This window comes from Gopherus flavomarginatus, chromosome 12 (assembly GCF_025201925.1).
Source record: "Gopherus flavomarginatus isolate rGopFla2 chromosome 12, rGopFla2.mat.asm, whole genome shotgun sequence".
NCBI lineage: Eukaryota > Metazoa > Chordata > Testudines > Testudinidae > Gopherus > Gopherus flavomarginatus.
Window position 1 is genome coordinate 3,204,589 of NC_066628.1, and position 26,880 is coordinate 3,231,468.

General features: G+C 56.3%; 2 protein-coding genes across 3 annotated transcripts; both read left to right on the forward strand.

Annotated features, from left to right (window-relative positions):
* The first annotated feature begins 14,132 nt into the window (after positions 1-14,132).
* On the forward strand, positions 14,133-20,284 carry LOC127032719 (collagen alpha-1(I) chain-like). 2 transcript variants are annotated; one of them, XM_050920160.1, is made up of 6 exons: positions 14,133-14,240; positions 15,194-15,283; positions 16,871-17,734; positions 18,555-18,709; positions 19,275-19,387; positions 20,071-20,284. In XM_050920160.1, the coding sequence occupies exons 1-6, from the start codon at positions 14,156-14,158 to the stop codon at positions 20,189-20,191; spliced, it is 1,428 nt and encodes a 475-aa protein (XP_050776117.1). In that variant the 5' UTR covers positions 14,133-14,155; the 3' UTR covers positions 20,192-20,284. The 2 variants fall into 2 exon arrangements, with proteins under 2 accessions (XP_050776117.1, XP_050776118.1); XM_050920161.1 differs by having other exon boundaries at positions 19,196-19,387; positions 20,071-20,171.
* A 1,359-nt stretch (positions 20,285-21,643) lies between these two features.
* Positions 21,644-26,289, forward strand: LOC127032729 (killer cell lectin-like receptor subfamily B member 1). Its single transcript, XM_050920187.1, has 6 exons — positions 21,644-21,728; positions 22,606-22,695; positions 23,438-23,587; positions 24,445-24,599; positions 25,376-25,488; positions 26,166-26,289. Exons 1-6 carry the CDS (start codon positions 21,644-21,646, stop codon positions 26,287-26,289), a joined length of 717 nt encoding a protein of 238 aa, XP_050776144.1.
* The last annotated feature ends 591 nt before the right edge of the window (positions 26,290-26,880 follow it).

Sequence of the window (26,880 nt, forward strand, 5' to 3'; positions counted from 1 at the left end):
ATGCTCCCAGCGAAAAGAAATTGACCAGCTCAGTTTCTGAACCTGTACTATCCAGAATCAAGGCACCTTCAGACTGAAATCGGGAAGGGGAGCAAGGTTTCCTTACAAAGCTGCTTTTCAGAGTAGGGGAGACTTTGCACAGAAAGCCGGCCCTGACATCAGGAGGAAATACACGCAGCCAGGAGTCGAGAGACACCCTCCTCAAAGCAATGCTTTGGATGTGAGCCAGGGAGATGAACCCAGCGTAACTAACCAGTGGGGAACTGGACTTTTCCCTGCCATCCCCAGATGGGGAAGGTGGATACAGTTAATCCCTGAGAGCAAGGACACCATCCTCCCTGGATTCTGGATGAGGACACTCCAAGCAGGAGAAACGAGTGGAAAGGCAGCTGATCTCCAGAGACACCCAGCCTCCCCCAGGTAGCTACTCACCTGCTCGATGATCCGGCTTCTCAGCAATTTCCCTTCCTTTGCTGCTGATGGAGGCTTAATCCCAATCCTCAGCCTGCGGCGCAATTCTGGGTCCAGGCCCTGCAGCGGGAGGTGAGCTATATATGCTCCCGGCAGTGGATTTTCCCCTTTGTCACATGGCTGCTCCGCTTGCAAACCGCAGCTCTGCGATGAGCGGGTGCTGCAAAACCACCGTGTGCTGCAAAGCTGCTAGCTCAGGAGGAGATCAAAGATCCTTGAAACCTCAGAGGCACTTGGGGTTGTTCAAAGCACCACACAGGGACTAGATAACTTGCCCTGACAGGATGTTCACCCCAGACCAGCTGGGATGGGGTAAAGGAGGCTGAGAAGGGGGCGGATTAACTTGAGAGGGAATGAGGTGGGATAAGCAACCCTGGATTTGGGAATAGAGCCCAGCAGAGAAGGAACAGGCAAGACTGTGCCAGAACCAGGAAGCTGGTGGCAGAAGAGGCTGCAGTGTGGAGGTCTTGGCTGATTCTCCAGCCATGGGCTGGGAGATGAGGAACCAGGGGGAGACGAGAAGCCCTGGGGTCCCTGAGGGAAGGCCCTGAGGGAAGGACGTACCCAGAGGAGGATGGAGAAAGAGCCTGAGAGAGGCACAGTAGGAAGCAGCCCGAGGAAACCGTAGCAAGGTAAGGGGCTGTGCAGACCTCGGCTGCTGGCTGTGGGGTCCCTGGACTGGAACCCGGAGTAAAGGGTGGGCCCAGGTTCCCCTACCAGCCACGGGGGAAGTGGCACAGGCAGTGAGGCACAAGGCTGTCTAGGACGGTCGTCCAGTGGGACGTTGGGACCCCAGAAGGTGACCTAGTCAGAGGGCCAAGCCATGAAGAAAGAGAACCCTGAGTTGCAGAGAGAGGTGGCTGGGCGTGCGGACGAGTGTCAGAAGGGAGCGCCGGATCTGGCAAGAGCTAATCTCCAGAGCGGCCAGCAGGAGGCACCCGAACGGTGAGTGCACTCCATGACACTGCCCCCAGGGAACATTTCTTCCTGACCACTGAAAAGAGATTGAGCGATGCCCTGCAGCATGAGGGTTTTAGATCTCATCCCAAACTCTTATGTTGGCACTTCAGTCGTCGCTAAGAGCAGGGGTAGGGAGGTGGTGTCAGTGACACAAAGGCCTCTTGGGAAAGCCAGCAACGCTCGTCTCAGATCCGACAAACTCACGCCATGAAATGCCTTGCTCACAGGGTGTTTGTCCATGCGGGGTTACGTGTAAGGTCTCTACTGAAGGTAGGCGTGTTCAGGATCACAGCGTGATGCACCACAGGTAGCTTTTAAAGACCATTGTAACTGTGTTGACATATATGCCCTCATGGTCTTCAGCTTAGAAGGTGGCTGCAGGGCTTATCAGTGCAGGGGGCTAGTGGCCACCCCTCCCTGGCTAGCTGGCGCTGTCGTATAAGGCTCAATTGACTGCCTTTGCCCCGATCGTGAAGTCAAGGGAAAACCATCAAAGGCAACGGCAAACAAGGCATAAAAGGAACATTACAGCAGACAGGGGATCACCCGCTCTATGGAGGAAGACAATCGACTGTTTCAGCATAACTCAGAGGGGGCTTTGAACCGACCCATGGAGGTGCCGCGGTGAACGGGGGTGTTCTGGGCAGAATTGGATCCTGAAACTCTGCAACAAACTGAACGTAGGGGAGTGGGGGACTCTCCTGTCCCAGCTGGGGAAGGGAACTAGGGGTAAGTGTAGGCCCTGGTTTGCGTGTTGTGGTTTTGGTGTTGTGTGGTAACCGTGTGTTTCCATGACACTCTCTTGTTTCTAGTGGAATCTCCGTTCTTCCTGAAACAAACTCACTTGCGATTCTTTGTGTGGTTTATGGGAGCAGTGACATAAGTGAAACTCGGCAATGGGGACACGCTGCTCCTTTGGGGGGCAGAGAAGCTGGGATCTCTGTGAGTAGCCAGCGTTAGGGCTGGATGTCACAGGGGAGCGCTGCAAAGGGAGGGGAGATTGGGGTCTGCCTATTGTTAACCTGCAAGCCAGAGACAGGACTGGCGGGGTCCAGAGGAGGAGACTTGAGAAGCTGGAAGGCTGGTGAGGTTAGGGAGCCAACAGGCGATCCCCTGGCCCCCCGGTTCCAACACCCCTGGATCTGCTTCCTCGCAGGGGAGCGCCCGGCTACAGGAGAGTCTAGCACAGAGGCAGCCTTCTTCTCCTCTGCTGATGCTGTTCCACTAATGAAAGACTCACTAGGCCAGAGAGGGAACAAGCTAGTGAATGACCCTGCAGCCTAGTGGTTAGTGAACTGGGGTGGGGGGAATTGAACTCATAGAATATCAGGGTTGGAAGTGACCTCAGGAGGTATCTAGTCCCACCCCCAGCTCAAAGCAGGACCAATTCCCAACTAAATCATCCCAGCCAGGGCTTTGTCAAGCTGGGCCTTAAAAACCTCTAAGGAAGGAGATTCCACCACCTCCCTAGGTAACCCATTCCAGTGCTTTACCACCCTCCCAGTGAAATATTGTTTCCTAATATCCAACCTAGACCTCCCCCACTGCAATTTGAGACCATTGCTCCTTGTTCTGTCATCTGCCACCCCTGAGAACAGCCAAGCTCCATCCTCTTGGGAGTCCCCCTTCAGGTAGTTGAAAGCAGCTATAAAATCCCCCCTCATTCTTCTCTCCTGCAGATCAAACAATCCCAGTTCCCTCAGCCTCTCCTCAGAAGTCATGTGCTCCAACCTCCTAATCATTTTTGTTGCCCTCCACTGGACTCTCTCCAATTTTTCCACATCCTTCTTGTAGTGTGAGGCCCAAAACCAGACTCCAGATGAAGCCTCACCAATGCCGAATAGAGGGGAATGATCACGTCCCTCGGTCTGCTGGCTTATACAACCCACCTCCCGTTGAATGCTTTACCCACGAGGCTGAAAGTTACATGGTAGCTCCCATAAGCAAGACTCCCTCTCACTGGCGGCAGGGTTAACAAGGTGGGGACCCCACGATCCAATGTCCACAGTCTTGGGAAGACACTTACCGGAGACTCTCTGGCGTCCATCATTCTCGCAGGCTCTTGTCAATCGGGAAAGAGCTCATATAAGACCCTCACAAAGGACTCGAGGTCTGGGAGAGCTGCCTTCTGGTGCTTGATCTGTTTAGCTCACCCACAGCCTGGATAAGAAGTCGCTTGATCACAGTCTATAAGACCCAACAGGGGGACAAGATTTCTGCTAGCCAAGGGCCATTTAATTGTGGCAAATACCATGGCAGAGGGTATCAAAACAACGGGTGGGTTTAGGAGAGGTCAATGGGGTTCTGTGATTGACCTTGTCTCAGGGTACAAGAACCCACGGGACAGTCAATGGTGTTGAAAGGAAGGGACTTGCCAGCGGAACTCTCTGCCACAAGATTTCAGTGAGGCCAAGGGCATAGCTTCATTAATTCCACAGGCCAGCCTCCAGGCCTGCCTGGCACAATGGGGCCCTGATCTCAGCTGGGGCAGGGACTGTCTCTCCCTGTGTGTCTGTGCAGCACCCGGCACAACGGGGTCCTGATCTCAGCTGGGGCGGGGACTGTCTCTCGCTGTGTGTCTGTGCAGTGCCCGGCACAACGGGGCCCTGATCTCAGCTGGGGTGGGGATTGTGTCTCCCTGTGTGTCTGTGCAGCGCCTGGCACAATGGGGCCCTGATCTCAGCTGGGGCAGGGACTGTCTCTCCCTGTGTGTCTGTGCAGCGCCCGGCACAACAGGGCCCTGATCTCAGCTGGGGCAGGGACTGTCTCTCGCTGTGTGTCTGTGCAGTGCCCGGCACAACGGGGCCCTGATCTCAGCTGGGGCAAGGATTGTCCCTCCCTGTGTGTCTGAGCAAAAAGCCCCCACAGTCAACACAGGAAACTTACTAAAATCCAGCTGTCTTGGTTTCACAGTTTTAGTTTTGCGCAGATTAAATGTGGGGTAGCTTGGTTTGCTTTTTCAGTCATTTGTTTGTTTATGTTTTCAGGCTGGTCTTCGCCCCCCTCCCCCTTCATTCTTCCATTTTCTCAAGTTTTAGGGTTTTTCTTTTTTTTTCTTCAGATTTCTGAGTTTTTCCAATTTTTTCCTACCTTTTTTTCATATTTTCATGGGTTTGTTTGTTTCTTTTCCTTCCTCCCCCCCCCGACACAAATTTCAGAGATCTTCATTTCATTATTATTATTTTTTTTGCTGGCGGCAGGTTATATTTTTTGGGTTTCTTTCTTTCTTTCTTTCTTTCTTTCTTTCTTTCTTTCTTTCTTTCTTTCTTTCTTTCTGGAGATTATTTGGGCTTTTCCTACTTTTTTGTGGGGGTATTTTAAAATTTTTTTTGGTCCTTCCTTTTCTTTATTTCTTTTGCCTTTTTCCCATTTAAGAAATGGCTGGAAATTGTGTTTCCTTCTTTCTGCCACGTTGGAAATTGGCCCATTTTGCAAACAGGGAGGGAAACTCTTTGATTTCTATATTTTTATTAAATTAAAAACAAAATCCCCAATAATTAGCTCAGTTGGAAAACCGCGAGGTGAAATCAGTTTGGAATTTGGGGATGAAATTTGGTTTAATCTCTCACAGCCGGCTCTAGGGTGCCAACATCTGGATGGCTTCCCTACCCTGAAATCTGGGGGGACGAACCCCACAGAGCTCCCATCCTGCAGCCAAGGCGTGATGCACTCCAGGAAAGCTACCCCCCACAATTAGGGGTTCAGCCAGCTCCCAAGCATTTATCAGGGTGCACTCTGGACACAACATCTCAATCAGGAGGTGCCCCCCAGACACAGGCGTGGAGGAACCCTGCAGAACTGGGATGGGGGCCCAATCTGGAGTAGTCCCCCCAAACACGGACTCAGGGAGGTCAGCCTGCTTCAATGCCTTCCCCATGGAATTGGGGTGTAAATTGACCGAGACCCCAGCATTGAGCATAACCCCCCCTCTTGCCCCCTTCAACCCCAAATCAAGCAGCATGCAGAATCCCCCTCCCCGAGGGATTGGGGTGTAGGGATGCAGCCCCCCAAAGCTCCCTCAAAATTAGGATCAGGATCCCTCTTTGTAGCCTCCCCCCACAGAGTCTCCCCTCTCCTCCACTGAGATACCCAGGAACTGCCGAGCTCCGGGGCTCCATCAGCCGGGGTGCGAGTCTGCCTTGCACTGACCTGGCTCCCAGGGGCAGGAGGCTGGGGTGGTGGCTTTGGAGGGGCGTGGGGGTCAGGGATTGAGGCTGTTTGAGCTCAGATCTGCAGAGCAAGAGTCTGATCCAAAACTCCCATTGGTGTCACACGGCCAGAGATCTCCTAGCCAGGTTGATGGGATGAAGGCCCTGAGCCAGAGGGGGAAGGGCTGGGGAATGGAGGAGACAAAGACAGAGGGGGGGCGGTTCTTGGGAAATCCTCCCCCTAAGGGAGCTCAATGGCTGGGGGTGTTTCAGGCTCTAGAATTTGGGTAATGGGACAATCGGCTCCGGGGGTGGCTGAGCCGGGCACTCAGAGGGTGCCTGGGGTGACTCAGTGGGGTTGTCAGTCTCCCCAGCTGGGAAAAGGGAAATGTGTGTGTGAAACGCAAACCGCCAGCCATCCCATGAGCCCTCGCTGGATGGGGCGTAGAGGAAACACTGGTTCCTCGTCCTCAGAGCTGGGGCGGGCAGAAAGAGTGGAAGGGAAGAGGGAGGGTGAATGCAAAGAAAAGCCAGGTACTGTGAGTTGAAGTCATTGGCTGTGGGTTATGGGCTGGCAGCCTGACACCTCATGGTGACAGGTTGGTTTCTGCTCAGATGCAGGAACGTTTCAAGCCCTGCCAACCACAGCGATTGTGAACCCCTTCCTGTTATAACTCTGGAGAGTCTCATTCTCCAAATCAAGGTGTGATCCTCCTCTAAACGCTGCTAACTTGGGGCCCCAGTGAGATCTTGTGGCAAAGAGTTCCACAGTCTGTCTCCACATTCACAGATTCTAAGGCCAGCAGAGACCATTATGATCATCTAATCTGACTTCCTGGATAAAAACAGGCCAGAGAACTTGCCCAAATGAGCAAATCTTATAGAAAAACATCCAGTCTTCATTTTCAAATGGTCAGTGATGGAGAATCCACCACAATCCTTGGTAAATTGTCCTAATAGTTAATTTAAATGTACACTTTATTTCCAGCCTGAATTTGTCTAGCATCAACTTCCAGCCACTGGATCATGTTAGACCTTTCTCTGCTAGATTGAAGAGCCCACTGTTAAATATATTAAAAATATATATTAAATATTAAATAACTCTCATGCTTCAGGGCAGAACTCAACCTTTTTAATATTGTGGTCAGGAAGAAATTTTTCCCTGGGGGCAGGTTAGCCAAATTGCTGCAGTATTCCTTGACTCATCCTCTGGAGGAGTTGTCACCAGCCAGAGAAGACCAGGTGACATGCTCACCTGGTCTGATTGGTGTGTCTTAAAACTATGTGGTTGCCTGAGTTTTGACTCAGCAAACCCTCTGCAGATGGCTAGAAGGAGGATGCAGCCCTGAGCGCCTGTGGTCGCGAGGCTCTTTAATCTCCTTTCTGTCTTCCTCTCCACAAGCTTTGCAGTTCTCGGTGGTTTTGCAGCGCGAGCTCCTGGTGAAGCTACGGTTTCCAGGCACGGTGTCAACGTGACTATGGGGAAATGCAGCAGCAAGAGCACAGAGAGGCCAGCTGTGCCACAGGGTCAGGACTCCCCGTCATTCCTGTGAGGAGCGGGTTGGGCTCAAATTTACACTGGCAGTGAGCTGAGAAGTCTCCTTCTCCATACCAGTGTCCGACCCCCCTCTAAACCCATTCCCGATGGGAGTGGGAATGGGGTTTTGCAGGGCTGGGCAGCACATGGGTCCCAATCCTTAATTCTTTGAGGAGCCTGGGTCAGGCAGTTTGTGGCGGCTGCAGGAAAGAGGTTTGACTTCCCAGAACCGCCAGAGCCCTCCTCGAAATGCCTTGTCTTGTGACTGAGCGTGTCAGCCAGGCAAACCTCAAACCTTGGTCACATGCTGAGCAGCTGGTCCTGCGTCATCGGGCAGGGCAGTCACCGGGCACGCAGCGTGGCCACAACTCGGGGTGGCCAGATGGGCAAGTTCCAGTCCCCCCACCCAGCTGGTGTCAATAGGCCACAGCTCCTAGTGGGGCCGGATCCCCAGCTGGGGTGAATCAGCTGTAGCAAATTGGAATCTTTGGAGTAGATTCCCAAGTGGTGTAAACAGGTGGAACTTGAGAGCAGTCACTCTGTATTTTACACCAGAGTCACGGAAATCAGAATCCAGCCACGATTCCTTTGATTTTCAGGGGGCGGGAGTGTGAGTCACTCCAGGTTTATACCGAGGTCACTGAGCGCAGCATCTGGCCCTGCAGTGGGGTCACTCCGGATTGACGCTGGGGTCTCTGAGATCAGCTATTCGGTGTCTGTGGCATTTTCGTTTGTGAGGCAGGACCATACGGGCGTTGTGTGTCACTACAGGAAAATCACAGCTCGTCTAACAGACAGGCAGTGAGAACGATCAACGGCCTGAAAAAACTCTCCCACGAAGAGTGATTGAACAGACTGAGATTGCTCTCTTAGAGAGGAGACGGGTACAGGGGGACCAGGATAAACGTCTAATGAATGGGATGGAGAAGGGAGAGCGGGAATTATTCTCTGTCCCAAGAACCAGAGGACAGTCAGTGAAACTCAGAAGTACATTCAGACTGGATCCAAGGAAATATCTGTACCACTAACATGGCATGAGACTGCGGAACTCGCTGTCACAAGAAATCACGGAGGCCAAGAACTTAGTCGTTAGTAGGCTGGACGAGTCCATGTTCATGTAACCCCCTTTAATCTGCCCCCCCGAATTCTTGCAGCTGTTGCACTCTCCCACTCTGGGATGTCTCCCACTTTGTTTAAGCCCCCCCCCAGCACCTGATTCATTTTTGCCCTCTCCCTCCTGCAGTCACTTATATTAGTGCGAAGCGGACATAAGAGTCTGCCCTGCTGGTACTGTGTTTCACACCCCTTGGGCACGGCATCTGAGGGACCTGATCCCGCAAACATTTGCACCCCCACCCCTGGTATCACCGTATGCTTGCAAACAGCCCCAGTGCTCTAGGATGGCGGTTTGCAAACTTTTGTACATCTGTGGAGCCCCACAAAATTTCGGGGTGCGGATCCTTCTGGAAATCTTAGACATGGTGTGCAGACCCCCAGGCTCCACGGCTCACAGGTTGAAAACCATGGCTCTAGGACGTTCTGTATTCAGCACTGGTGCGACAGCTGCTGCTGCCTGGTGTCCAGCTGTAGTGCCTGCAGGTCAAGGGGGATATTGATGAATCAGAGAGAGGGGGGTCAGAGCAGAGCCGTGAGAATGATTAAAGGAAGGGAGTGCGAGATGTCGTCAAATCCAGCCCCCTCTTGCTGAGGCGGGAGCCAGTAAAACTAGACAGTCCCTGATGGGCAGGGGTGGCTCTAGCCATTTCGCCGCCCCAAGCACAGCAGCACGCAGCGGGGGGCGCTCTGCCAGTCGCCAGTCCCGCAGCTCCGGTGGACCTCCCACAGACGTGCTTGCGGAGGGTCCGCTGGTCCTGCGGCTCTGGTGGGCCTCCCGCAGGCTGGTCCACCAGAGCTGCGGGACCAGCGGACCTGTCGCAGGCACGCCTGTGGGAGGTCCACCGGAGTCGCCTGCCGCCCTCCCGGCAACTGGCAGAGCGCCCCCCTTGGCATGCCACCTCAAGCACATGCTTGGCGTGCGGGGGCCTGGAGCCACCCCTGCTGATGGGTGTTTGTCCAACCTGCTCCTAAAACCCTCCAGTGATGGGATTCCACAGCCTCCTTGGAGCCTGTTCCAGAGCTTAACTGTCCTTAGAATTAGAAAGTTTTTCCTAATGTCGAACCTGAATCTCTCTTGCTGCAGATTCAGCCCATTGCTTCTTGTCCTGCCTTCAGTGGCCGTGGAGAACAATTGATCCTTGATCTTCACGTATTTACCAGCCTCAGTCCTCCCTTCTCTAGACTAAACAGGGTCATTTTTAACCTTGCCTCCTCGGTCAGGTTTTCTGAGTTGTCAATCACTTTTGCTGCTCTCCTTTGGCCATCAGAACGACGTTCGTCTTTTGCGCCACACTGTGGATTCGTATTCAGGCTACGTCTACACTACAGCATAAAATCGAAATTACTAAACCCAGTTTTATAAAACCGATATTATAAAATCGATTTTATGCGTCCACACTAGGGCACATTAATTCGGTGGTGTGCGTCCATGGTCCTAAGCTACCATCGATTTCCGGAGCGGTGCACTCTGGGTAGCTACATTAAAGGAATGAGACCAATAACTTCGATTTCCGTCCACACTAACCCTAAATCGATATAGTAATATCGATTTTAGGGTTACTCCTCTCGTTGGGGAGGAGTACAGAAATCCATTTTAAGAGCCCTTAAAATCGATTTAAAGTGTCTTGTAGTGTGGACGGGTACAGACTTAAATCGATTTAACGCTGTTTAAATTGATTTAACTGTGTAGTGTGAACCAGGCCTCAGTTTGTGACTATCACCCTTGGCTCCTTGTCAGCCTAGGACTGGACTCATTCTCAGCACAGAGCGTCCGTAGCAGGGGTTAGATCTCCACAGCTTCTTTCTGGCAAATCCATTTAACGTCCCACGGCAGATGTCAGCCCGAGCCCGATTCCTCTTTAACAGCCCACAGCTGTTGCCTGTAGCGGGAGAAATTTTTCTTGCACTCTGACGACTCCCCCAGCCACCCACAAAAACCGTGACAGCTGGTGGTGGCGCTGCCGGGTGCCCGGCCAGCAGCCACCGCTCTCCGGCTGCCCAGTTCTGAAGGCAGCGCAGAAGTAAGGGTGGCAATACCAAATCACGGACATTTGTCCACCTGGATGGAGATCGGAGGATCAAAAAAGGGTCCGTATCTGGGAAACCCCAGATGTATGGTGTGTGGTAACCCTCTCACGACCCGGCTACAGGAGCCTTGCGACCCCCTTTTGGGTCGGGACCCCGAGTCTGAGCTAAATCATAAAAAGTCGCTGTTATGTCAGGATCAGAGTATCCAGCTGTATGGGGAGTTATAGCCGCAGAGCGATGCTGGTAACATTGCCTGTGGAGACGAGCCATCGGTATCTGTGTGTAGACACGCCAGGGCCTTTCCCCATCTATAATCCAGCCCTCCTTACGTCTCACTCTCCAGAGATCGGGCATTGGGACCTGCATTGACTGTGAGGGGAGAGCGCCCCCTACTGAGCTCCACCTGCCCTCCCTGCTCCCCGCAGCACAGCGCCCCCTAGTGCTGCCTTGGGGCTGTACTCCCCTACTGGGTCCTCACCCGCTCACTGCAGCACAGCGCCCCCTAGTGCTGCCTTGGGGCTGTACTCCCCTACTGGGTCCTCACCCGCTCACTGCAGCACAGCGCCCCCTAGTGCTGCCTTGGGGCTGTACTCCCCTACTGGGTCCTCAGCCGCTCACTGCAGCACAGCGCCCCCTAGTGCTGCCTTGGGGCTGTACTCCCCTACTGGGTCCTCACCCGCTCACTGCAGCACAGCGCCCCCTAGTGCTGCCTTGGGCTGTACTCCCCTACTGGGTCCTCACCCGCTCACTGCAGCACAGCGCCCCCTAGTGCTGCCTTGGGGCTGTACTCCCCTACTGGGTCCTCACCCGCTCACTGCAGCACAGCGCCCGCTAGTGCCGTACTGGGGAAATGCCACCAGCCCTCGTATTGCGGGTACCCAGTGAAACACCCAGCGCTCCAGGGGATGTTACAGCTCTCTGCTCTTTACTCTCTCCTCTCGCGCCTGGATCGCGAGCAGTCGAGACCTGGCCGAGCAGGAGACATGGCTTGAGAAAACCAGTGGTGTTTGCTCCCGGGTGGCAGCCGGTGAAGTGGGCTGCATCTGCACCCGGATCCATCCACTGGAGGAAATGGGAGAACCAGCGTTAATTGGATGGAAAGTTCCTCTGGATCAGTGCTGAGCTAATAGGGTGACCAGATGTCCCGATTTTATTGGGACAGTCCTGATTTTTGGGTCTTTTTCTTATATAGGCTCCTATTTCCTCCCACTCCCATCCCAATTTTTCACATGTGCTGTCTGGTCACCCTATGAGCTAGGCAGACACAGAGGGGTGCCATGCTGAGGGATGGGGGTGAATCGCTGGTGGGTTTCCTTTCCACCTCTCAAAATTCCCCCAGCAGTTTCAAGCAGATACAGGATTCTTCTCCACCTTAGCATTGCTGTGTGCTGGTGAACAGCTGCCATGACGTACCCCAGAGGCAGCTGCATTTCAGGGCTGGATGCAGTGAATTCTATAGATCTCCTTCCTCCTTGTACATTGTGGTCATTTGGGCTGAAAAGAGGACCAGAAAGTACTGGGATTCAGTGATCTGGGTTCAATTCTCTACTCTGCCATAGCCTGCCTGGGTGACCCTGGGCAAATCACTTAATCTATATGTTAAATCCTGCCAGGGATTAATTAGGTCAGTGGTTTTCAGCCTGGCATCTGCAGACTATGTGTAAGATTTCCCTAGGGCTCTGTACTTCCATTTGAAAAATTTTTAGGGGTGTGCAAATTAAAAAAGGTTGAAAAAACCCACTGGATTAGCTGGCCCTGGTCTGAGAATTTCTGTGCCTCAATTTCCCCATCTGTGTAATGGGGATAAGAATCCACCCTTTGTCAATCCGGAGGGTCATTTCTGGAGCAGGGACTCACAGAGTCTGTGCAGCGCCTGACACAGCAGAGGCCTTGGGGGAAGTGCTGGTGGTCTGGCTAAACGCCCAGACGCCAGGCTGTTTGTAAAGCTGTGTTCTCTCCCCGTGAGTCCCCGAACTAGCCACTAGGTGGCACTTCTGCTCTGCCAAACTCCAGCTGAGTTTGCGTCAGAATGACTCAGTTTCCCACAGAGCTAGAGATGGGTTCAAAGCCTGGTGACCAGCTCCAGGTTTCATACACCCCCTACATCAACCGCCTTTGTCTCTGGCCTGTTGGTTGCTGGCCCATGTGTGCCTGGGAAATCCCAGCCTGCAGCGGGGTTTGCAATCTGAGGGGGCCGGCGGGAGCTCTCCCAGGGGCTGCGTAAAGGGGACATGGGGAGCTGACGACTGGGCCATACTGACTGTTTCAGGCAGGTCCTCGAGACCCCCAGCCCGGTGCTGCATCTGCGTCCCTTTCTGGGCGTTAGATCGACTCCTCACCCACCGATCCCACCCAGCTCTGCCATTCCTGGGAGCAGCCTGGGAAACTATCCAAAGTGCATCAGTGTCCAGAGGGGTTAGGAGCCTACCTGGGGGGACAATGAGGCTGAGACCCAAGGACATCGAGGACAGCTGGGGAACAAACTTCTTCAGCCCGGGATACGACCCCTGGATCTTCCCTGCACTAGCCTGAATTGCACAAACCCTGGGCCCCGTTCCTGTCCCGCTGTGCCAGCAGGGAGCCCGTCCCATTGATCGGGGCAGGCAGAGGGGGGAGCTGTGCCCGGTGCCCCTAGCCCATGAGAACATGGCCTTGGATCTGTTTCTAACAGGGGGTCCCCACAGGCCAGGCGGCCAGACGGACACACGGCGCAGACAGATCTGATCTGTGAGCCCCTTCTCCTCGCCGTGACTGGGAGGGCCTAGGTGACTAAAGGGGTGAAATGTACAAGGCCTGAACCTGCGTTCCCAGTGCTGGCGAAACCCCCTTAGAGTCAGTGGGGCTGGGGGGGCAGGATCCTAGGCAGAGGGTCCCTGCCGTGGGGAGTTTGGTATGGGGGGGTCTCTCCCCAGGCGCTTCCCCACCTGGCTCAGCACAATCTCATGTGCCCCTTCTGGGGCCACAGATTCAGTGCTGGGGACCCTCCTCGTCCTGCATCGCGCTGGAGAGAGAGGAGATGGGTGGGGTGGGGGAGGAAGCCAGGAGCTGTGGGACAGGTGCTGGGGGGAGGGCAGTGAAGGGCTGTGATGTGAGGACAGGTGCCGGGAGTGGGAGGGGCAGGGGAGAGACGCTGGTCAGAGCGTCCAGCCTCAGGGGCTTGCTGCCACTGCAGAAGTAAGCTCAGGTGCACAGGGGCTGGTCACAGCCAGTGATGGTCGCCCCTGTCCCACTCTAATGCAGCCCGCAGCCACCCTGATGCCAGGGTGAGGGGCACAGCCTGGCTACGGCTATTCTGGCCCTGGTCATTTCGCTTGGCGATGCAGGGCAGTATCATGGCAAATTGTCACACCGGAGCCGCACACCCCATGCTCTCTCCTTCCTGGGGCGCAGTTGGGAACTGCAGGCCCAGGAGGGGATCGGTCTCACCCCAGTGCTCTGAGCTGTTTCCCTCTGGCTATAAGGGGTTTTCAGGCACTCACTGGGCCCGATCCCGGCCTGGGGTCAAGCCCTGTGGAAATCGACTCGCTCTCGCACATGCTGGGCCCGAACTTGGTCTGGGGTCGATTAGTGGGACTGATTCTGAGCGGCACCTGCTGAGGCTCTGACCCTGTTCACAGAGCTCAGATTTTTGACACTGTGCCCCTCACCCTGGTGTCAGGGCAGCTGATCCCCCTCAGGGCATGGAAGACGGGGGACATCTGGGGCTGGCTGGGAGCTTTCGCTTGACAGAGCCAACATCTGCCAGAGCAGAGAGAGGAAATTCAGGATGGATCCTCTGACCGTTCCCCCACAAACCACAAGGTTGCAGCCCAGCAGCTCAGCTTCCTGTGTGATCTCACAGCCCAGCCCCTCACCCTCTGCCTGCGCCTTCGCCACCGCCTCTCGCTCGGGCACGATGGAGGACGGGGAGGGCTACATGGCATTCAACATGCAGCCCAAGCAATGCGGCTCGGGTGGCCCATCCCTGGCTGGGAACCAAGGTAGCAATTTCAACCCCCTCCTCCCACCTACGGGCTCCATGTCCTGGCAGCAGGGGCAGAGCCGGGGCTGGGACCCCAGAGACGGGCCAGGGGACGGCAGAGTCTGGCCATGCGGTTATCTCACAGGGTGGGGTAGCGCCATGGACAGAGGTAAAGAGCATGGGGGATGCCCCAAGTGACAGAGCGAGAGTGGGGGTGCTCACGGAGAGGTTTCCCCTCTGGAAGCCAAAAAGGTGGGTCAAATGGGGGACACTGAGGCATGGATCAGGAAAAAATCTTTCACAAGGACACACCCACTGCACCCACATTCCCCTCCCCCGGATGGAAATATAGTCCAGGTTTCCCAGCTCCCAGCCCCTCCTGCTCTGACCCACTAGACCCCACTGCCCTCCCAGGGTTGAGACTATAACATAGGAGTCCTAGCTCCCAGACACATCCTGCTTTAACCACTAAACCCCACTCCCCTCCCAGAGCCAAAGATAGAACCCAGGCATCCTGGTGTCCAATGCCTGCTATTTTAACCCATTAACCCTCACTCCCTTCCCAGAGTTGGGGCTAGAACCCAGGAGTCCTGGCCCCCAGCCCTACTGCTCCAACCTACTAGACCTTGCTTCCTGCCCATATCTGGTAATAGAAACCAGGATTTCAGGTGGGGTTTGCAGAACTTCCAAAACAGAGGTTTTTGTGATTCATGGACCAGAGCCTTGCTCTCAGAGCAATTGGTGCAGGCTCTCCACAAACTCAGGCAATGTTACTGTATCAGTAACACTTGGGGGGGGTGTCACATTTTCAATCTTTTCTCCCCAGCCAAGGGGGCTGAAAACTGTCTTTCTCTTCTAAATGAAAGCTGAAATCCCAGTACAATCACCTGACTCCTGGATCTGGGGCCTGAGGCCAGAATCTAGAGTGGCTGGGCCTTAATTCAGCCCGGCTCTGCTTGTGTTTTGTTACAGGTTCCCGTCAGTGTCCTGGCTGGCTTCAGGTCGCTCTAGGGGTTGGGAATCTCATCCTGGCAGTGGCTGTGCTGTTGCTGGTGGTTTGTGGTGAGTCACCAAAGGCTGTAGCTTTATCTGTCTGGGTGCGTCAGTCTGCAGCGTGGATGTGACACCGGGGCAGGGATGGCCAGTGACATTGAGATGAGGCCCATTTAAAACAGATGCTCATTGACAACGAGCCTGTGGAACTCACTGCGGCCATGAGCTTGGCAGGGCTCCGTGAATGATAAGCACACATATATGAGGAATGAGACCTGCCAGAGGGCCAGGAAGTACCCAAGTGGTTTGGCAGGGGCTATAAAACCTCCTGCGTCAGGGCATCAATCAACTTCTAACTGATGGGCAGGAAGGGTCTGACTTGGGGGACAAGTTCTCATTGTCCATTAGGGGGTGTCCTTGCTCAGATGTAGCTGGGTCTGTCCACCCTTGGAGATAGGGTAGAGGGTTCATTGAATCATAGACTATCAGGGTTAGAAGGGACCTCAGGAAGTATCTAGTCCAATCCCCTGCTCAAAGCAGGACCGATCCCCAGGCAGATTTTTGCCCCAGATCCCTAAATGGCCCCCTCAAGGATTGAACTCACAACCCTGGGTTTAGCAGGCCCATATGTCACGGAGTCCCCGAGCGATGCTCTGGAACTGCTCCCCACAAGCCAGTCAGGACTTTGGGGAGCCTCCTCTCCCTTGGAGCAGACTTGTTCAGGGCAAGAAGCTCACACGGCTTCACCTCCTGGGTCTCTCCTTGGAGCATTCAGCATCCTCTGCCCCTCTGTGCGCTTCCCACAGCGAGTCCACCCCAGCGGGGTCCTGGGGAAGCCACAGGGTCCTGCACCCCCACTTTGCAGTCAGACGTGACTCTCAGCCAGCCAGTAACACAGAGATTTACTCGATGACAGGAACACGGTCTAAAACAGAGCTGGTAGGTACAGCGACAGGGACTCCTTGGCCGGATCCATTCTGGGGGGCAGTGAGCCAGACTCCCACGTCTGCCCTCAGTCCTCGTCCCCAGCCAGCTCCAGACTGAAACCCCCTCCAGCCCCCTCTGCTGAGTTCCTTTCCTGGGCCAGGAGGTCACCTGACCTCTTTGTCTCCAACACCTTCAGCTGGCACCTTGCAGGGAAGGGGCCCAGGCCATCAGTTGCTAGGAGACAGAGTGTCGGGCATTTAGGTGCACTGGCCCTTTGCTCTGCAGCAACCACACACCCTTATTCCACCACCTGGATACTTAAGAACTGCTTAGGGGACACTGAGGCACCAACACCGTATTCAGAGAAAACATTACGAACATTCCCATTTTGTCACACCACACTCAAACCACTGAACTATGTGCCCGAGGTCTGAGTCAGTCTGGCCATCCCCACGCAGCCAGTTTTGGGGTGTTTTGATGGTGCAAATGGGTGGAAACATGGGCTGGGTTGGCAAAGAAGCCCAAGGGATTTAGGCACCCAATTCCTAGTGATTTTCAATCCTGGACACTTTTGGGGCTGCTCTGAAGTCCATTGGAGTCAGTGGCGATGGGGCTGAACAGGCTTTGGGGCAGGCCCTGTGTTTCTGCAGCACTTGATGCTAGTGCTTTTACCAGCAACTCCCATGACATTGACCGGTCGCCCTCCCTCCCACTGACGCTGCTTTGCAGTTTCCCACTTGGTGTCTGAGAAGGGACAGACCCCGGCAGCCCCTGATTGCGAAGGAGCTGGGAGCAGAGAGAGACCGACACCCCCTGGGAGTGACGGAGCCGGGAGCAGAGATACAGCGACACCCCCTGGGAGCGACGGAGCTGGGAGCAGAGAGAGACCGACACCCCCTGGGAGCGACGGAGCCGGGATCAGAGATACAGCGACACCCCCTGGGAGCGACGGAGCCGGGAGCAGAGATACAGCGACACCCCCTGGGAACGACGGAGCCGGGAGCAGAGATACAAAGACACCCCCTGGGAGCGACGGAGCCGGGAGCAGAGATACAGCGACACCCCCTGGGAACGACGGAGCCGGGAGCAGAGATACAAAGACACCCCCTGGGAGCGACGGAGCCGGGAGCAGAGATACAGCGACACCCCCTGGGAGCGACAGAGCCGGGAGCAGAGATACAGCGACACCGCCTGGGAACGACGGAGCCGGGAGCAGAGATACAGCGACACCCCCTGGGAACGACGGAGCCGGGAGCAGAGATACAGCGACACCCCCTGGGAGCGACGGAGCCGGGAGCAGAGATACAGCGACACCCCCTGGGAATGACGGAGCCGGGAGCAGAGATACAGCGACACCCCCTGGGAGCGACGGAGCTGGGAGCAGAGATACAGCGACACCCCCTGGGAGCGACGGAGCGGGGAGCAGAGATACAGCGACACCCCCTGGGAGCGACGGAGCCGGGAGCAGAGATACAGCGACATCCCCTGGGAGCGACGGAGCCAGGAGCAGACACCCCAGCACAGCAGAATGCAGCGCCCGCCTGGAGCGTTTCCAATCCCAGCTGTGCCCCACGGCCCAGCCCGGCCCAGCAGGTAACCCCAGCGCGTGTGTCTCTGAGCCGCCCTCCGCCACGGGCACGGCCAGTGGGAACCCAGCTGCCGTCCCAGCCCCTGGGGATCCTGCAGGGCAGGGACACGCCGCCCCCTGCTGGCTGCACCGATCTGCCACCAGCCCCGCTCGGTGCCAGGCCACGAATGTACCCGCCTCAGCTGGGACCGGACAATGTCATACAAAGCTGTCTAATTTTTTTCTGTGTGTGTATGTGTGTGTGTGTGTGTGTGTGTGTGATGTATTGTTAGTGAGATTGTCTTATGGTCCCACCCCCTCCTGTTCCCTGGCATCTGGGCCCCATGTCCCCTCCCAGTCCCCATCACCCTGGGTCCCAGCCTCCCCTCCTGTTCCCAGCTTAACACCAGCCCTTCCCCCAGTTCCTTCAAGACCCCTCTAGGCTGTTCTGGCCCTTTAAAAGGGCCTTAAAGTGAGACTCTCCCCTGTAGTGGGGGGGTGGGGGCTCTCTGGCTGGAGTGGAGCTGGGGTAAGGGCCCTCCCCCAGCCTGTTCCCAACCCCCCAAAATGGGGGGCAGATTGGCAGTGTGGCTAGAGTGCAGTGCGCTATGGGTCTTCTCTGCTCCCCAGGGCCCAGATGGGAGCACTGGATAAGGCAGAGCAGCCCCAAGGCTGCTCTAACTGATGTCAGGAGCCAGGCAGGGCCTGACCCAGCCCCAGATTTCAGGGAGCACAAAGGGGACACAAACCCATTTGAACCCCATTCCTGCCCCAGTCACAGGAAGGGAGTAGCCGGGAATGAGGCCCAGAGGGCTCAGAGCATTAATGACGCCTGTCTCTCTGCAGGGGGCTCCAGGTGCAAACTCTGCCCCACGGACTGGCAGCTGCGCGGGGACAAGTGCTATTGGGTCTCCAGAGGCCGTAAAACGTGGAGCGAGAGCCGCACTGATTGCACAGCGAGGGGCTCCCAGCTGCTGGTGATCCGGGACCCTGAGGAGCTGGTAAAGGGGTGATACCTTCCCGCTGGAGCTGCCCCTGCAGGACTGGGCCCTGGGTGCAGAGTCCAGGGGCTCACAGGCTATATGGTAGGGCTGGGAATTTGTCATAGCTTCCCTGGGGATTTGGACACCCTGTTCCCATTAATTATTGAGAATGGGGTGTCCAAACCCCCTAGACAGCTTTGACAATCCCAGCGTAAATCACTAGCCCCAGGATCAGGAGCACACAAAGGCGGCTTAAAGCCACCAGCACTTCCCTCTCCTGGGGTGTGCCCAGCAAAGCTCAGCTGGAGAGAGTGGCTGGGGGTGTGTGAGAATGGGGGCTGCAGAGAGACGGGGGCCGGATGGGGATGGATGGATGGATAGAAGGGTGTCTATGGGGAATAGTTGCATGGATAGATGGGTGTGTATGGGGGTAGATGAATGGGGATGGATACTGGGTGTGTATAGGGATAGTTGAACAGACAGACAGACATTCTTGTCCTGAAGTTGTTGACAACCTGGATTCACAAGAGAAGAGCCCGACAGCACGTCTGGTCACCGGCTGCCTGTCACACACTCCCTGCAGGAGTTCATAAAGGACCTGACAAAACATTCACATTTGTTCTGGGTCGGACTGTCCGTCTCCTCCCCGGAGAAGGCCTGGACCTGGCTGGACGGTTCCCGGCTGGATCAGACCCAGTGAGTGATTCCTTGAGTCAAACACTTTCCCCCCATCTGTGGGCAGAAGGGGCCAGGGCCAGGGATGGAGGAGGTTTAGGGAGAAGGTCGGGAGTTCAGGGGGAGCCGTGTTCAGTGTCAGACGATGCTGAGACCCCAGGAGGGCGGCTGTGGAGCCTGGCTGAGAGAGGGGCTGGGTGGGAGCAGACAGGGCCATGGGGCAGGGAGAGATTTGCGCATCCCCCAGCACAGAGATGGTGGCTGGAGCCCTGGGGGTGGGGGAGGTGGCCCAGAGTCAGGGTGTGGAGGGAGAAGAGCAAAGGGGCCAGGCCAGAGCCCTGGGGATCCCCCAGACAATGGGGCAGGGGGGAGGGGGAGACACAGAGCAGCCAGAGACCGGAGGGGACCAGGAGGGGGCAGCGTCAGCCCAGCCCGGTGGGGAGGAGACGCGGAGCAGGGGAGGGAGCTGGACAGGGTCTAGCCCGGCAGGGAGGAGGAGGCTGGAGCAGGTCCCTGGGATCTGGGCAGGGAAAGGCCGTTCGAGACCCTGGCCAGGGCCCTGACAGTGGGGAGAGGGGGCAGCCCCCAGGGCAGAGCTGGAGGAGACAACGGCTGCGGATCCTGTTGGAACAGCAAAGAGCTGCAACCGACTGCTTGTGATGGACCCACACGTGCTGACAGGGGCCTTCTCCTTCATCCCGCAGGTTTCTGGTGTCAGATCCGGTTGAGAACAGCTGTGGGGCGGTATGGGGGAAATGGATTCATTCTGATGCCTGCAGCTCTGGACTTCACTGGATTTGCCGGAGAGACGCCGTCCCGCTCTGAACGGGGCATCCAGGGCTCTTTACTAACGGGAAGGAACCTTTCATCAATAAAACCATCAGGAATGATCTTTAACACTTCATGTGGTGCCTGTCATGTGAGGATCTCAAAGCACATCAGTGCTCAGTGCCTGACTTCAGTACTGGGCAAACTGGTTGAAACTACAGAAAAGAACAAAGTGGTCAGACATGTAGAGGAACACAGTTTGTTGGCCAACAGTCAACATGGATTTTGTAGAGGGAAATCACGCCTCACCAATCTACTAGAATTCTTGGAGGGGGTCTGCGAGCATGTGGACAAGGGGGATCCAGTGGATATAGTGTGTTTGGATTTTCAGAAAGCCTTTGACGAGGTCCCTGACCAAAGGCTCTTAAGCAAAGGAAGCAGCCATGGGATACGAGGGAAGGTTGTCTCATGGATCAGTAACTGGGTAAAAGATAGGAAACAAAGGTAGGAATAAATGATCAGTTTTCAGAATGCAGAGAGGTAAATAGTGTTTCCTCTACACCCACCTCGGCCGCCTTTGGCTCCAGCCTGTCAGTTGCTGGCCCATGTGTGCCCAGGAAATCCCAACCTGCAGCTGGGTTTGCAATGCGAGGGGGCTGACAGGAGCTCTCCCAGGGGCTGTGTAAGGGGGACACGAGGAGCTGATGACTCGGCCACGTAGACTGTTCAGGTAGATCCTCAAGACCCCCAGCCCGGTGGTGCATCTGCATCCGTTTCCAGCTGCCTGATCGACCCCTCACCCTCAGATCATACCCGGCTCTGCCATTCCTGGGAGCAGCCTGGGAAACCTCTCACAGAGCATCGGTGTCCAGGGGGGTTAGGAGCCTACGTGAGGGGACAATACGGCTGAGACCCAAGGGGATCGAGGGCAAGTGTCAGACGTCAATGCAAATTGTCACACCGGAGCCGCACACCCCGTGCTCTCCCCTTCCCGGTGGCTGGCTGCCACCTAGGGGTTCAGCTGGGAACTGTAGGCCCAGCGCAGGGATCGGTCTCACCCCAGCGCTCTGAGCTGTTTCCCTCTGGCTATAAGGGGTTTTCAGGCACTCGCTGGGCCCGATCCCGGCCTGGGGTCAAGCCCTGTGGAAATCTACTCACTCTCGCACATGCTGGGCCCCATCCTGGGCTGGGTCGATCAGTGGGACTGATTCTGAGCGGCACCTGCTGAGGCTCTGACCCTGTTCACAGAGCTCAGATTTTTGACACTGCGCCCCTCACCCTGGTGTCAGGGCAGCTGAGCCCCACAGGGAGTGGAGGATGCTCACTGGAAGCTTTCATGTGACAGAGCCAACATCTGCCAGAGCAGAGAGAGGAAATTCAGGATGGAGCCTCTGACCGTCGTCCCATCAACCACAAGGCTGCAGCCCAGCGGCTCAGCTTCCTGTGTGATCTCAGACCAGCCACTCACCCCCTGCCCACGCCTTCCCTGCATCCTCTCACTCGGGCACGATGGAGGACGAGGAGGGCTACACGGCATTGAACCGGGGTCCCAAGCAGGGCGGCTTGGGTGGCACATCCTCAGCCGGGAACCAAGGTAGTGATTTCAACCCCCTTCTCCCACCTACGGGCGCCATGTCCTGGCAGCAGGGGCAGAGCCGGGGCTGAGACCCCAGAGATGGGCCAGGGGACAGCAGAGTCTGGTCATGTGGTTATATCACAGGGTGGGGTAGCGCCATGGACAGAGGTAAAGAGCGTGGGGGATCCCCCAAGTGACAGAGTGAGAGTGGGCGTGCTCATGGGAAGGTTTCCCCTCTGGAAGCCAAAAAGATGAGTCAAATGGGGGAAACTGAGGCACAGATCAGGGAAAAAATCTTTCACAAGGACACACCCACTACACCCCATTCTCCTCCCCCAGCTGGAAATATAGCCCAGGTGTCCTGGCTCCCAGCCCCCTGGTGATCTGACCCACTAGACCCCACTGCCCTCCTAGGGTTGAGACTATAATATAGGAGTCCTAGCTCTCAGACACATCCTGCTCTAGCCACTAAACTTCACCCTCCTTCCAGAGCCAGGGATAGAACCCAGGCATCCTGGCCCCCAGTCCTACGCTCCAACCTACTAGACCTCATTTCCTGCCCATATCTGGTAATAGAAACCAGGGTTTCAGGTGGGGTTTGCAGAGCTTCCAAAATGGAGGTTCTTGCAATTCATGGAGCAGAGCCCTGCTCTCAGAGTGATTGGTGCAGGCTCTCCGCAAACTCGGACAATGTTGTTGTATCAGTAACACTTGGGGGGGGTGTCACATTTTCAATATTTTCTCCCCCTCCAGGAGAGCTGAAAACTGCCGTTCTCTTTTAAATGAAAGCTGAGATCCTGGTACAATCACCTGACTCCTGGAGCTGGGGCCTGAGGCCAGAATCTAGAGTGGCTGAGCCTTAATTCAACCTGGCTCTGCTTGTGTTTCCTTACAGGTTCCCGTCAGTGTCCTGGCTGGCTTCAGGTCGCTCTAGGGGCTGGGAATCTCATCCTGGCAGTGGCTGTGCTGTTGCTGGTGGTTTGTGGTGAGTCACCAAAGGCTGTAGCTTTATCTGTCCGGGTGCGTCAGTCTGCAGTGTGGATGTGACACCGGGGGAGGGTCATTGAGAGGCAGCACATTGAAAACCGATGCTTAGTCACAACGAGCCTGTGGAACTCATTGCCACAGGATCTCACCGGGGCCATGAACTTAGCAGGGCTCAGTGAAGGATCAGGACACGTTTATGAGGAAAGAGACCAGGCGGAGGGCCAGGAAATACCCAAGTGTTTTGGCAGGGGCTATAAGCCCTCCTGCTTCAGGGCATCAATCAACCTCTAACTGATGGTCAGGAAGGGTCTGACTTGGGAGACAGGTTCTCATTGTCCCGTAGGGACTGTCTTGCTCCTTGCTCAGAGGTAGCTGGGTCTGTCCACCCTTGGAGATGGGATAGCGGGTTAGATGAATCCCAGGTCTGACTCAGTCTGGCCAGCCCCTTGCAGCCAGTTTTGGGGGATGATTTGAGAGTGAGAATGGGTTGAGACACGGGCTGGGTTTACAAAGAAACCCAAGGTATTTAGGCACCTAATTCCTAGTGATTTTCAATCCGACACTTTTTCAGACTGTATCCCTTTGGGGCTGCTCCGAAGCTCATTGGAGTCAGCGGCGATGGGGCTGAACAGGCTTTGGGGCAGGCCCTGTGTCCCCGCATGGCTCTGTGCTGGTGCTTTTACCAGCAACTCCCACAACATTGATCGGGCGCCCTCACTCCCACCGACGCTGTTTTGCAGTTTCCCACTTGGTGTCCGAGAAGGAACAGACCCCGGCGGCCCCTGGGAGCGACGGAGCCAGGAGCAGAGACCCCAGCATAGCAGAATGCAGCGCCCGCCTGGAGCGTTTCCAATCCCAGCTGTGCCCCACGGCCCAGCCCGGCCCAGCAGGTAACCCCAGCGCGTGTGTCTCTGAGCCGCCCTCCACCCCGGGCACGGCCAGTGGGAACCCAGCTGCCGTCCCAGCCCCTGGGGATCCTGCAGGGCAGGGACACGCCGCCCCCTGCTGGCTGCGCCGATCTGCCACCAGCCCCGCTCGGTGCCAGGCCACGAATGTACCAGCCTCAGCTGGGACCGGGCCTGGGGCAGCGCCATCTAGAGGCTGTTCAGGGTCATACCCAGCCATGAAGATCATAACAATGTCATACAAAGCTGTCTAATTTTTTTCTGTGTGTGTGTGTGTGATGTATTGTTAGTGAGATTGTCTTATGGTCCCACTCTCTCCTGTTCCCTGGCATCTGGGCCCCATGTCCCCTCCCAGTCCCCGTCACCCTGGGTCCCAGCCTCCCCTCCTGTTCCCAGCTTAACACCAGCCCTTCCCCCAGTTCTTCCAAGACCCCTCTAGGCTGTTCTGGCCCTTTAAAGGGGCCTTAAAGTGAGACTCTCCCCTGTAGTGGGGGGGTGGGGGCTCTCCAGCTGGAGTGGAGCTGGGGTAAGGGCCCTCCCCCACCCTGTTCCCAATCCCCAAAATGGGGGGCAGATTGGCAGTGAGGCTAGAGTGCAGTGCACTATGGGTCTTCTCTGCTCCCCAGGGCCCATATGGGAGCACTGGATAAGGCAGAGCAGCCCCAAGGCTGTTATAACTGAAACCAAGAGCCAGGCAGGACCTGGCCCAGCCCCAGATTTCAGGGAGCACAAAGGGGACTGAAACCCATTTGAACCCCGTTCCTTCCCCAGTCACAGGAAGGGAGTAGCCAGGAATGAGGCCCAGAGGGCTCAGAGCGTTAATGACGCCTGTCTGTCTGCAGGGGGCTCCGGGTGCAAACTCTGCCCCATGGACTGGCAGCTGCGCGGGGACAAGTGCTACTGGGTCTCCAGAGGCCTTAAAACGTGGAGCGAGAGCCGCACTGATTGCATAGCGAGGGGCTCCCAGCTGCTGGTAATCCGGGACCCTGAGGAGCTGGTAAAGGGGTGATACCTTCCTGCTGGAGCTGCCCCTGCAGGGCTGGGCCCTGGGTGCAGAGTCCAGGGGCTCATAGGCTGCATGGTAGGGCTGGGATTGTCTCAGCTGCCCTGGGGATTTGGACACCTTGTTCCCATTAATTGTTGATAATGGAGTGTCCAAACCCCCTGTGCAGCTTTAACAATCCCAGGCTAACTCACTAGCCCCAGGATCAGAGGCACACAAAGACGGCTTAAAGCCATCAGTACCTCCCCCTCCTGGGGTGTGCCCGACACAGCTCAGCTAGAGAGAGGGGCTGGGGGTGTGAGGATGGGGGCTACAGAGAGAGGGGGGATGGATGGGGATGGATGGATGGAGAGAGGGGTGTGTATGGGGGATGGATGGATGGGTGTGTATGGGGACAGATGTATAGGGCTGGATACTGGGTGTGTATGGGGACAGATGTATAGGGCTGGATACTGGGTCTGTATGGGGACAGATGTATAGGGCTGGATACTGGGTGTGTATGGAGACAGATGTATAGGGCTGGATACTGGGTGTGTATGGAGACAGATGTATAGGGCTGGATACTGGGTGTGTATGGGGACAGATGTATAGGGCTGGATAGATGGGTGTGTATGGAGATAGATTAATGGGGATGGATACTGGGTGTGTACAGGGATAGATGAACAAACAGACAGACATTCTGGTCCTGAAGTTGTTGACAACCTGGATTCCCAAGAAAAGAGCCCGACAGCACATCTGGTCACCAGCTGCCTGTCCCACACTCCCTGCAGGAGTCCCTAAAGGACCTGACCCACAGTCCAATTCAGTTCTGGGTCGGACTGTCCGTCTCCTCCCCGGAGAAGGCCTGGACCTGGCTGGATGGTTCCCGCTTGGATCAGACCCAGTGAGTGATTCCTTGAGTCAAACAATTTCCCTCCCCTCTGTGGGCAGAGGGGGCCAGGGCCAGGGATGGGGGAGATCGGGGAGAAGGTTGGGAGCTCAGGGGGAGCTGTGGTGTCAGACGATGCTGAGACCCCAGGTGAGTGGCTGGGGAGCCCGGCTGAGAGAGGGGCTGGGTGGGAGCAGACAGGGCCATGGGGCAGGGAGAGATTTGCGCATCCCCCAGCACAGAGATGGTGGCTGGAGCCCTGGGGGTGGGGGAGGTGGCCCAGAGTCGGGGTGTGGAGGGAGAAGAGCAAAGGGGCCAGGCCAGAGCCCTGGGGATCCCCCAGACAATGGGGCAGGGGGGAGGGGGAGACACAGAGCAGCCAGAGACCGGAGGGGACCAGGAGGGGGCAGTGTCGGCCCAGCCCGGTGGGGAGGAGACGTGGAGCAGGGGAGGGAGCTGGACAGGGTCTAGCCCGGCAGGGCGGAGGAGGCTGGAGCAGGTCCCTGGGGTCTGGGCAGGGAGAGGCTGTTCGAGACCCTGGCCAGGGCCCTGACCGTGGGGAGAGGGGGCAGCTCCCAGGGCAGAGCTGGAGGAGACGACGGCTGCGGATCCTGTTGGAACGTTGAACAGGGAACTGACTGCGTGTGATGGACCCACACACGCTGACAGGGCCCCTCTCCTTCGTCCCGCAGGTTCATGGTGTCAGGCTGGGATGAGTGGACCCACTGTGGGAAGCTGTGGGGGAATCAGATTCATTCTGACACCTGCAGCTCTGTACGTAGGTGGATTTGCCAGAGAGACGCCGTCCCGCTCTGAGCGGGGCATTCATGGCCCTTTAATAAAGGCAAGGAGCCTTTCATCAATAAAAGCATCATGAGAGATCTTTGATACATTACCTAGCATCTGTCATGTGAGGCCCTCAAAGCACCTCCCAGCGCTCAGTCAGACTCATCATCCCCATTACATGGATGGGGAAACTGAGGCACCCATTGCAGACTTGACCTGGGTAGGGCTGCGCAAAGAGTCAGTGGCAGAGCTAGGAATTATTCTCCCAACACTGGACTCCCAGTCCCCCTGCTCTAAACCCCCACCCCTTGCGTAGAGCAAGGAGACAACCCATCCCCCCAGCTCTGACTCACTAGACCCCACTCCCCTCCCAGAGCGAGGGATAGACTCCTACTGGAACAATGGGGCAGCTGCCCCCTCTTGGCACAGTTGTCTCAGGCTCTTGGCAAACTCAGGAGCGTTGCTGGGTCAGTTCCGCTCAGGGCAGCTCACACCTGTCAAGGCAACTGGCTCAGGCTCGCCGCAGACTGAGGTGCTAATGGTCTCAGGAGCTGGGGTCCTGGGCTCGGGGGCCACACGGGAGCCCTGGTTACACTCTCCTACCTTTGGAGGTCTGGGCCT